General features: G+C 43.5%; 1 protein-coding gene across 1 annotated transcript; it reads right to left on the bottom strand.

Annotated features, from left to right (window-relative positions):
* Window positions 1-297: 297 nt before the first annotated feature.
* On the bottom strand, window positions 298-11,244 carry SLC32A1 (solute carrier family 32 member 1). Its single transcript, XM_039323753.1, has 3 exons — window positions 10,968-11,244; window positions 4,425-5,321; window positions 298-2,377 (listed from the first exon to the last, which is right to left on the bottom strand). Exons 2-3 carry the CDS (start codon window positions 4,800-4,802, stop codon window positions 1,190-1,192), a joined length of 1,566 nt encoding a protein of 521 aa, XP_039179687.1. The 5' UTR covers window positions 4,803-5,321; window positions 10,968-11,244; the 3' UTR covers window positions 298-1,189.
* Between the last annotated feature and the right edge of the window lie 129 nt (window positions 11,245-11,373).

The raw sequence follows: 11,373 nt of genomic DNA, 5'->3' as shown, positions 1-11,373 counted from the left end.
AATCTTAGATACTTAGTTCTAGATAAATATGCACACTGTAGAAATCACCCATTCAAAGTTGGCACATCATTTGAACTCAACACATGCTTTATTACTTACACCATATGATGTTTCTTAATCCATCTTGTATCTGCAAAAATAATGCTGACTTACCCTACAGTAGAAAAAGAGCTAGCTACAAAGAAGAAAGACATGCTGAGTTGCAATGGAGCTTGGTTTCACATAAATATCTATAGGAGATAAGATGTTTTAGGCATACAATAAAGGCATTACTAGAACAAACCATACTAGCCATAATTCTTATGGTTTCTCTTTATTGTTTGATATATTGATGAATCACATTCTATGTTAAAGATAAATTTTCTGATATACATTTGTCATTGTATTTACCACAATTACATCACACATACATTTGAAACAGCTCCACAAACCTGGTAGTTGCACAGAAATGTTTTCTTGTATATGATTTATTCTTATCCATAATAGCTGTCAAATCCAACAATTTTATTCTTTTTTTTTAAGAATAGGAATAAAAGTAACTCAATCCATAACTGACATTAAGTCTCTGATCTCAGCTGCAGGTCAGCTACAGATCTTTCCTCAAAATGGGACATGCTGGTACTGGATATGAGCTGATATGGAAGTGTTAAGCAGTTCTTATGAATTGTTTTAATATACAGCTAGGCTCATGGATGGTCATCAGAGCCATCTCAATTTGCTCCTCATACAATTTAGCATCAAGCCATACATGTACTCCAGTGATCCAGCATAATGATCCCAAGCAACTGGATGGACATTTATATTATTTTTAAACAATACTGAGTTGCATAAAACCTGCAAAAATATTACCATGGAATCACTTCCTATTTCTGAATAGAGGATTTTACTCTTTATACTGTAAAGATTAAATGTATGCAAATTATGAAGTGAAGAAGACAGGGAAATATTCCAAATACTTTTTCTCTGATAATATCTAAATAATACAAAATATATAGGGTTTCTTTATTTATTTAAAAAGTCTGTTGGGTAAGCATCTGATCTGGAAAGTTGCTTATGTTTATTGAGTGTAACTTCACTAAAATAACAACATTTCTCCTTTATGGGAATGCATAATCTTTTGGCTATGTAAATGTTCTGTGTGGGGTTTTTTTGTTCTCCTCCCTCCAGTGCAACCAATCTAGCCCATCTTTTAGTCTTCTGTATTGGTTGTAAAAGCTTCAATGAGGCCTTCTAAAGAGTGAATGAAACCTGACACACTGCATATACCACCTATTACAAAAATGGCCACATCAAAGAAGACATGGTGCCACAAGAGTTTCCTCCATAATAGCTTCAGGTGGAAAAGGCTGGGAAGGAGGAAACAGAGGCCTGCCCCTGTGAGGCTTCCTGTTAGGCCCATCAGGAGGGCAAAATGTGGGACGTAAATGGCCATCAGCAAAGTGAACACCACAAGAGCACACCTGAGGGTAAGTCCCCAGGCTTTCAGCCTCCCATCGCCCCCGTAGCAATTGGGAAAGAAAGCCCTGGTTCCATCCTGGAAGAGGGATCTCTCCAGGACCTCCACAGCTGCAAAGAAAGGCAAAGGATAGGAGAGCAAAGCCTTGGCTACCAAGAAAATGTTAACGACAGCTCTAATGGTGGATGGCAAGTTGTCTGTAATAACTTCTTTTGTATCGTCAGCCCAAGTCAGGTAGGCTACCAAGGCAAAGAGACCCTTCAGGATGCAAGCAGATATGTGAGTCCAGTTCATCATACAATGGAACTCCTTAGGATTCTGCATGTTCCCTTCCAAGGAAGGCAGAAAAATCTGAGAGGTGTAGCTGAAGACAATTATGCCAATTGAGATGGGGAACTTCTTCACATCAATGTAAAACTTGACTTTATCCCATGCCCAGTCTCGGGCTCTGGAGAGGCAGTAGGCAATCACTAAAATGTTTATCACAAAATGAGCCAAGGTGCAGAGTAAACTGAATTTGGAAACAGCTTTGAGGTTCTTCAAGAAAGCACAAGGCAGGAGCGCTGCTGTCGCAATGATGGACCATGATTTCTGGGACACTGGCAAGTTTGGGAAGCTGTTGTACATCAGGTTACCACTGACCACTACATACAGGATGCAGGTCATGACCAGTTCTATGATCTGTGCCACGTTTACAATCCTGCCCCCAAGACTGGGAAACCTAGGAGTGCAGCAAGCATTTGCAATATCCACATAGGAGTCTCTCACCCTGACTATCTCTCCGTCTTCATTCTCTTCATAGAGACAGGCAATGAGGATTTTCCCAGTGTAGCAGCAAACTACTGCTGCAAAAATGATTAAGAAGAGTCCTAGGTATCCACCATGAAGGATAGCATAGGGCAGGCCAAGAACAAACATCCCCTAGAAAGACAGAAAATGGATATTGTATTGCTCAGATTTATTTGCAAGGGAGCATTTACTCTCCCAGAAAATACACCAATGGAGATAGTAAGAACTTGCTTTTTTAATTTCCATTTTTAATTCCAAAATTAAAATGTTTAAAAATAGGAGGAAGGGTAGACTTCATTTTTCTGCACAGAAAGGTTCTTTAAAATATGACTTCCATAAATTCTCATGCAGCTGGAAAACAAGGTAACAGGGGCAGACCCTCTCTCATTGAAAGAATTGATTTGGTTTTGTTTTTAAAAAAAGGAATTAAAAGCTCAAAATGAATACATACTTCACTTTAAAACTACAAACATTTCACATTTTACTTTTCTGTGGGAATCCAGGATGATTTAAAAAATAAATAAATAAAATCATCATATTAAAACCAGTACTTTTTAAAAGTGTGCATGCAAAAATTAAAACAATTTTTTTAAAAAAAAGTAATGTAACAAAAACAGTTTGGTCCTACGTAATCCTAGATTATCCTACAAATGCTTAAGAAAACAGGCATCTGCTCAACAGCTTTGTAAAAAAAAGAAGAAGAAGACACTATAGGAGTCAACCATACTTCTTTGTGTAATATATGTCTTTGACTAGATACCAATAACCCAAGACAATAATTGTAAACTCATTCACTAAAATTACTTTGACTTATTTTGGTTGCAATGCCTCTGATTCAGATGCAAAAAATGCAGTCTGATCATCAGATTGCTATTAAATCAAATTGTAAATGGCACTGCTGTTCACTGGGATAGAAGCCATTTTTATCATCTAGAAATAATTCACTTAAAGGATTAGAACTGAATATGTAGACCAAGTTGTTTTGTAAAGTAATCATATACATGTCTACTAAGAAGTAGTTCTCACTGAGTCCACTACAGATTATTTCCAAATAAATAAGCACATAATTTTAAACTACAGCCTTTGCAGTTATTCAGAGGTTATTTTTGTAGAAAGTTGGATGTTTATAATTTAAGACAGCTAGCAATACTATAAAAATGCTAACTAGTGAAAGTAACATTGTTATGTTTGCTTGTTTAAATTAGATATTAATCAGTTTGGAAGGGGAAAGCAACAGAAATATTAGGGAAATTTGCTTTCAGATCTTCACTACTGAATAAAAATTTATTTAGCTATAGAAATGCTATTCATTTTCCTAAAAGTTCATTTCATGATTAGTATTATTTTCTTTCAAATCGGAACAATGTTGGATTGAAAGTGAAAGGAGCAAATCTTTTCTAGGTATAATTTTGTTATGTTGCATCTTATTACTGTTGCAAACAATGCCAACAAATTGTAAGATAACTGTGATTATACAATCAGGTTTTGCTTATTAAGGCCCCATGTTCTGTATCTACAATACAAAACAATGTAAGGGGGAAGAGGGTCGTTTCACTCTTTCAAAATTTTCCAAATGCCTCCATCTGAAGCAAAAATAAAATAAAACATCTAAGGGAGAATGGCTGTCCCATTTGGACCATATGCTGCTTTGAGCATATTAAAACAAATTCAGGCATAAATACAGATGAAACTGGAAGGATTAGAAAATGCAAATTTAGAATGCACAATGCAACTGCAATTTTTAAATTGCCATCCCATCATCATTAACAGAGATCAGAATTGCCACAATAGGGATAAGTCTGGCTGAATTTGGGGGAGGAGACAAAGATGGGGGAGGGAGGAAGTGCAACAACACCTAAGACGTGTTGATTCGTGTTCTTAACATGATTTAGAAAGTGATTTTACCGTTCTTCAATTGCAGTTACTTGAAAATGGGTAGACAGTCATTTACACAGATGGACAGTGGATTGGATAAAGGTGTCCCTCTGGGAACACCTACTGCTTCTAACATACTATGATCCAAGGTGATGGACATCAGGAACCCTACTCCAGATGAATCCCTACAGTCTCTCAAACACTCTGGATCCCCTGGCTCCACTGGAAACTAAGGCCAAGGAAAGTCCCCACTAACTCAGGATTTCACCCAAAGGGAGAAGAGAAACGGAGCTCTGAAGGTTACCTGAATGGCGTTGGTGACATTCCAGCCCGCTTCCCAGGCGGTGATCCTGGGCTTCCCTTGAGTGGACAGCTCGGAGCACACGCCTTCGTCCTTGGAAGCAGACGGGGGCAGGGGTCCCGTGCCATCCCTCTGGTAGTGGGTATCTCCTTCCAAGGGCGGCTCTCCTCCTTCCTCGCTGCCCTCGGACTTCAGGATGTCCATCTGCAGTCCCTGCCGGTGCTCGTAGTCCAGGTCATCGCAGTGAACAAAGCCCACCGCTTCTTCGTCGGTCGCTGCCTGGAAGCCCATGCGGGCGAAGATGCCGCTGACCTTCGCCTGGGACTTGTTGGAAACCGAGGTGGCCACATTGGAGATCTTGCTGCGAATTAGCGTCGCCATGATGCTCGCCGGGGCTGCCTCGCTTGTCCCTAAGGGCAGCTGTGGGCACCGAGCAAACGCTCCGGAAGCGGCGAGCGGGCAGAGAGGCGAAAAGGAGCCGAAGCCGAGGAAGCTGCTGTGGTGCCAGACCCGCTTGGCACGCCAGTCCCGCTGCTGCTGCTGCCGCTGCCGCCGCTGCTGCTGCTCGGGCGGTTGAGGGCGAGCCTTAGAAGGGCGCTATCTCCACTCTCGCTTGGAACTGGACCTTCGCCTCTGCAGAGTCGTCTGGACCATGACCTCGGCACCTGCAGGGGCAGCCCTCGCCTTTTGCCTGGGGCATAGGCTCTTCAGAGGGCGCGACAGGTGTGGGCTGGAAGTGGGGCTCGAATGCCCACCTCGACGCCGGCCGCCCAGTTCCCCTTCTTCCCCAAGGTCCTTCTTCCTCCTCCTCCTCCTCTCTTCCGGCTTCTTTCCTCAGTAGTCGAGAGGCGGGCGGGTTGTCTCTCCAGCCTCGGCGGTGCCAAAGCAATGCAGAGGAACCTGGAGGGGAGGGGGAAACGAGAGGGGGACGAGCGGCGGTCACCAGATTGCCACGCAAGCCCTCTGCTGCGCGCGGCACGTCTCTGTCCCCCCACGCGTCCAACTAGCAGAAGGAAAGGGGAGGGGGAATGGGATGTGGGGTGGGGTGAGTGGGTGGGAGGAAGGGAGCTTGAGGAAAGGTTTGCTGCATTTCTGGGGGAGGTCCCCACCAAAATCTACTTCTCCCTCCCCCTCCCCCTCCCTCTCGAGCAACACCCACGCCTGAGACAAACTGCAGAGGGAAAGGAGGGGGGCAGTAGTTGGCACCTTCACGTATCTCTTTCTTGGCAGGCGCGGTTTGCAGAACGTAGCCAAGCCCAGCTTTGATATCAAATTTGGGGGGGGAGGGCTCCCCTATGCCATCCGCAATCGCCCCCATCACTTATCTCCTCGAATAGGCTGGGGAAGGTCCTTTCCTTACCCACCGCTCTCTGTGTTCATTCTCCTAAGAATTGTGTCTCTTTGGCCAAACCTAAATATTATTAGCTTGTCCGGCATGAAGAGGAAAGCGCGGGGAATGATGCCAGCAAGGCAGGCCTAGGAAAAATGGCGATGTTTTAATGGACTCCTTGAATTATCTATTGGCAGAGACGGTAGGATGAGAGCTAAGTAAGTTTAGGGTAGCCCCAAATCGGTAGGAGCCGGAAGCACCTTTTCAGGCTACAGTGATACACTTTATTACAAGCTTTAATGAAATACATTAGCCTCAAAATTTGTTTCCAGACCTCTGATTTTTGTCTACCAGCAGAGAGATACTACATCAGATTTGCTCGGTTTTAAGACTTTAAAGGGAAATACTGGTGTACGACAGTTTTGCTTCGAATTCTGTTTACATGGCTAAGCATATTCCTGTGATGCCACACCAACTGCGTACTGAATCTCTCTCTCACTGTCTTTAGAATTTATGTACGGCATTATCAATTTTCTTTATTATCTGCAGTTTAATATCGTCATATTTTTAGATGGAAGCGTGACCGTTTAATTTTAGCCAAGCTTCAAGACGGCACCTGGCTCGATAAAATACTGCAGCGAGAAATAGGGTGTTGCGGCTGCGTGCGCGGAGGTGAGAGGGGACAGGCAGATGTTGCGAGATTGAAATTGAAAGCACCTTCCGCACTTTTAGTCAACTCGGGGCTCATATGATTTGGTGGCTTTCCCCTCTTCCCAATCACTCCCTCATTTATTAACAGACAATTATGTCTTCCTTGAAATAGGATCGTGCCCTCCATTCTGACGATACGTTTTCTCGAAATACTGAAACGTGTTTTCGAAACCGGATTCAGTTTCAGAGGAAAGGTTTTGATTGTGCGTTTTGAACAAAAGAAAGACAAAGGAGAAAAGAAACCATGCTCGTCGCATTTCTCCCGATCCATGTATAATCGCGAGAAACTGTAGACAGGGAGTTCATAGGAATAAAATTGCAATGTGCAAGAGTGGAAGATGGACTGGATGTCGGAGTTTTCGTTCTTCCCCTGGTCCTGGTCCTGTGGACTCAACGAATTATTCCACATATAAATTAATAAACGTCTCGGAATCTTTTGAAGTAGGCTGATATAAAATGCCATATAAACTAATAAAATGTTTCACTTTATTAAATATTTTTTCCGTAAAGCCATAGATAGATAGATAGATAGATAGATAGATAGATAGATAGATAGATAGATAGATAGATAGATAGATAGATAGATAGATAGATAAGAATCATAGAAAATTATATCATTGTGGGCTGAGTTTTTTAAAGCAGTAAGATTCAAAATAGTTGCCATTATTCAAAAACAGATTCCTGGTTTCAGAAAGATTCCAAGGTTACACCAGACTAGAAATCCGGAAGACCGTTAGTCCTATTTCTGCATTAACCAGATCAGCCGTCTGGGTGATTTGGGGCCAATCTCTCTCTCTGTTTCTCCCTCCCTCCCTCCCTCTCTGCCTCCAATGCACCCCACAGGGTTGTTGTTGGGAAAAGAGGGAGAGAAAGGACTGTTTGATATGTTCACTGCCTTGAGTTATTTATAAAGTAATAAAAGTAGAATAAAAATATTTGTTTTTTAAAGGTACTTGTTGAGTTACATAAAGATTTATATAGCCCCGGTTACACTTGGCTGAAATTTACAAGTAATATAGCTAATTTTTTCCATTTTAAAAATAGCCTTCTCGGCATCCGTTTAATTAGAAAGGAGAGAAAAGGGAAAGAGATGTAAGGGCAGTTTAGCCAAAGCGATCTCCAGCTTTGCTTGGAAGAAGGAATTATCACATATCGTTGCACAAATAGGTCGGGGAAGAGAAGCGCAGGCGGTTTGGGTTTTTTTTTTTCTTCCGCTCCATATTTAGAAATAGCCAGCAGGCATGTGAACTAAAGGAGCAGTCAAACCGCATCCAAATTTTAATTCCCATTGTGAAATGACAGTGCAGTATCCTCACGCATGCACACCCCACCTTGCAGCGAACCTAAGGAAAAACAGTCTGGCAAATTCTTACATTGGTCAAAACATTTCTAAAACAAAACCACAGTGCCCCCTCACCTACCCCCCCGCATCCTTTTTATTATGCAGCTCTATAAGTATTAATTTAATTGGTCTTTTAGTTGTCAACAGTCCTACTTTTAAACTTTAAATATTTTTAAATAAATACACAGCTGAACAATTGTAAGGAACAACATTACCTTTCTCAGACAAATTTTAATACACACTTCTAATGGGCAAATCCATCCGATGGGCATGGAACTGAATAGCCCATCCCTGTGACCAAAAAAAGAATAGCATTCTTCTCGTTCTTCCCTTCTCTGTCTTCCCACACCAAAGAAAGTTAAATTAGGTATATTTTCTAATAAAACCAAAACTCAGTAGACATGTTCATCAGAAGTTTTACATATGATTATAACCACGCTCACCCCAAATGGGGAAACATACATTATTTATTATATTGCATACTTAAAATCTGTTGTGGTATGAAAGAACGATTCGGAATAAATAGCGTCTTACTTCTAGCCCCCAGACAATAGGGTTGACTTGGAAAGGTCAAAGTCACTTTCTCCCCCCCCCCGCCCAAATTTTCCGCGAATTCTAAATGGGGAAAGCCCCATTGTCTTCATTAGGTATTCTTTGTTCGATGACGTCGGTGCTCCCACCCCCCCCAATGCGTTCCCCTCTCTCGCGTTTATCCCTCCCCCATCTTCCTTTCTTTGCTGCAGTAGCCTTCTAGTTCACAAACAAAGAAGCAGCTCGCAGCAACCTCATTCCACCTTCTTCTCTTCCGAGGCTGAGCGTTTCCCCTACGGTTCTTATTTCAGTAGTTTGTTACTTGACTCCGACATTTTCTAGAGCTGTCCGTGCTAGAAGCAGAAGTGGAGGAAATGGTCTGTCTGCTCTTTGTCCTAGCGAGTCGATGCCTTAGGCCAGTGTTTCCCAAACTTGACAATTTTAAGGCATGTGGACTTCAACTCCCAGAATTCCACAGCCAGCAACGCTGGCTGTGGAATTCTGGGAGTTGAAGTCCTCATGCCTTAAAATTGTCAAGTTTGGGAAACACTGCCTTAGGCTTTAAACTGAAGCGACGCAAGGTTCTCCATCTGAATTGTTATAACCTTGACATTGATTAAAGGAATTGCTCGGAACGCGACAGCTGGCTTAAAGTTTCAGAAACTTCTCACCCTAAGGAGGACCCAACCGGCCTCTCTGATCGTCTTCCAAATGTCTAATCGCAATGCAGTCAATGCGGACGCTGTTGTTTGTATAACGCCCTGGACAAGGCCGGTTTCAAATTTAGTTGGGGCTTTCGCACAAATTGGCTAAGCGGTTTAGTTTTTATCCGCCTTAGCTTTTTTTTTTTTTTTTTTTTTTTGCAAATCCAAGCCGCTTGGTTAGGTAGAATTTTTAGTCCAATGTATTGTGCAAACCCTGAAGATGAGTTAAAACACCAGCCAGGTTAAGCCTAATGTATAAATACAGCCATTAAGTGCCTCCATTAATTCACAGGCATTAACAATCTTTTTCTCTGCTTTGTCTCAATTTCGTCCCTGAAAAAGGCACGAGAGGAGGGGGGGAGCTTTTAGATGCTATTTGGAGAGTGGGACCAATTTGGCTTCCAATTTAAATAATTGACTTTCCCTACGTGTTTAGATTGTAAATAGCGCCCGTGCAACTCCCATCTAAACTTAGTTCAGATTAATTTATCGGGCAAAGCTCTCTTTCTCTCCCCAACAGTCTGAGGTGCGTTTAAAAATTAAAAGGAAATCGATTGAGTCTTAAGAGTGCCTGTTTAGAAGCACCAGCTAGAACGGGTTAAACTCCGTATTTCCTTTGTTTGGGGCTCGGGAGCCAAGTTAAGGTTTGGATGGAGTATTATCATTAAATGCGAGGCTGCCTGGAAATGGACTGAAAAGTCTATCTCCGAAAAATAGCGATGGCGAAATACTTCCTCGCCTTGGCCAAGAATGACCTACTTCGCTGGCGTCGACATAGTCGCCAGGGAACCAGCACCACAAGGTTGTTTCTAATTGCCAAACACGCTGTTTGAAGCACGTTAGTTTTTTCTTTGTTTCTTGCACAGTAAAATTTATTTATTTATTTATTTATGAGACTTATATACCGCTTTAAGTGCAAGCACTCTCTAAGCGGTGTACACCAGTAAGCAATGTATATATATATTTACATTGCCCCCAACAATCTGGGTCCTCATTTTACCTACCTCGGAAGGATGGAAGGCTGAGTCAACCTTGAGCCGGTGAGATTTGAACCGCTGACCTGCTGAACACAGTCAGCTAAAGTGGCCTGCAGAGCGATAATGAAATGAAATAAAACTCTAAAAGCCCCACCGCCAGGCTCAACCGACACGGACCAAGCAGATAAGAAAACTCAGCTAAAGCTCACAAGATTGGCGGGCGCTGCTTTTTCAGAGGAAGAGGTTCATTCAACGACGGAAAGCTGGATCTGACCAAAGCAAAGGGGTTTAGAATGATGGCGCCAGTTTTTACATCGTTCCCCCCCCCCAATCAGCTGCTTCCCCGGGTTTGTTGGACGGCAAACTTCCATAATTCGCAGTCAGCAGGTTGACGACGCTGACTGCGAATTAAGGAACTCCACCCTGGGGGGAAAAACTTGAGAAACTAAACCAAGTGTCACCTGGTTAAAATCTAGACACGGCCAGGAAATCCCAGGAATGTAAAGTGGTCGGAAAAACCAGACCGGAAGAACACCGCGGCAAAACCCCGTCCTACTGATGGGCAAGAAAGATCCGCGGAAGGTCCATCAGGGCACTAGACGTTGAACTCTCGGAAGCTTTAGCCTTGCTTAAGACCGACTACCCGGGAAAGGGAGGAAATGGGAGGGACAGCAGGTTAGGAAAGGAGTTCTAGTCCATTCCCTTTGACTCCGACTTCGGAAGGACGAGGCGAACCTGCGTTCGGAGCCCTGCGAAAACAAAGGCAAAAGCCGCGGCGATTTGTAGCCAAGGGCCGAGCTCCTGCTCCCTCTTTGCTTCGGTAGCAAAGCCTCGAGAGTAGACAACTACCGGGGAGTTACTTCTTGAATTCTTCGGACTTTCTTCTCGGGATACCTGGCCGGGATCCCCCTCCAAGGAGAGACAGCTGTAGCCGGGGGCTGCGTAACTCACCCCCGAACGCGGAAGCCTTTCCCCTCTCTCGGTGGCCGAGACAGACCTCCTCGCCCGCCGCTGGCGCTCCGCAAAGAGACACGGACCGCAAATGCTGCAAGCTTCCCCGCAAAGCAGAGCAAATTATTGCGCGCGGTTGAGCTGGTGTATTGTCTGGGGCAGAATCGAGGGCGGTTGCCGCGGTTTCCGAGGAAAAGAAGTTCGTCGGAGCAAAAAGCAAATCTTCCTTCCTTCCTTCCTTCCTTCCTTCCTTCCTTCCTTCCTTCCTTCCTTCCTTCCTTCCTTCCTTCCTTTCCTTTCCTTTCCTTTCCTTTCCTTTCCTTCCTTCCTTCCCACTCTAAACGCAGAAGCTGCCTCCAGCCTTGCTTAGATTACGCCAACTGCGCTCGTTCGCCACCAGCCAGGT

The sequence above is a fragment of the Crotalus tigris genome, unplaced genomic scaffold (genome assembly GCF_016545835.1).
Source record: "Crotalus tigris isolate CLP2741 ecotype Arizona unplaced genomic scaffold, ASM1654583v1 scf7180000024281.4978605, whole genome shotgun sequence".
NCBI lineage: Eukaryota > Metazoa > Chordata > Lepidosauria > Squamata > Viperidae > Crotalus > Crotalus tigris.
The sequence above is the reverse complement of the archived record's forward strand: the minus strand, read 5'-3'. Positions and strand labels throughout refer to the sequence as shown.

Bases quoted from the DNA above. Each gene is read 5' to 3' on its own strand.
- SLC32A1 (XM_039323753.1), bottom strand. From the start codon at position 4,802: ATGGCGACGCTAATTCGCAGCAAGATCTCCAATGTGGCCACCTCGGTT. The intron at 2,378-4,424 runs GTAACCTTCAGA...CTGTCTTTCTAG, and splicing joins ATGTCACCAACGCCATTCAG to GGGATGTTTGTTCTTGGCCT.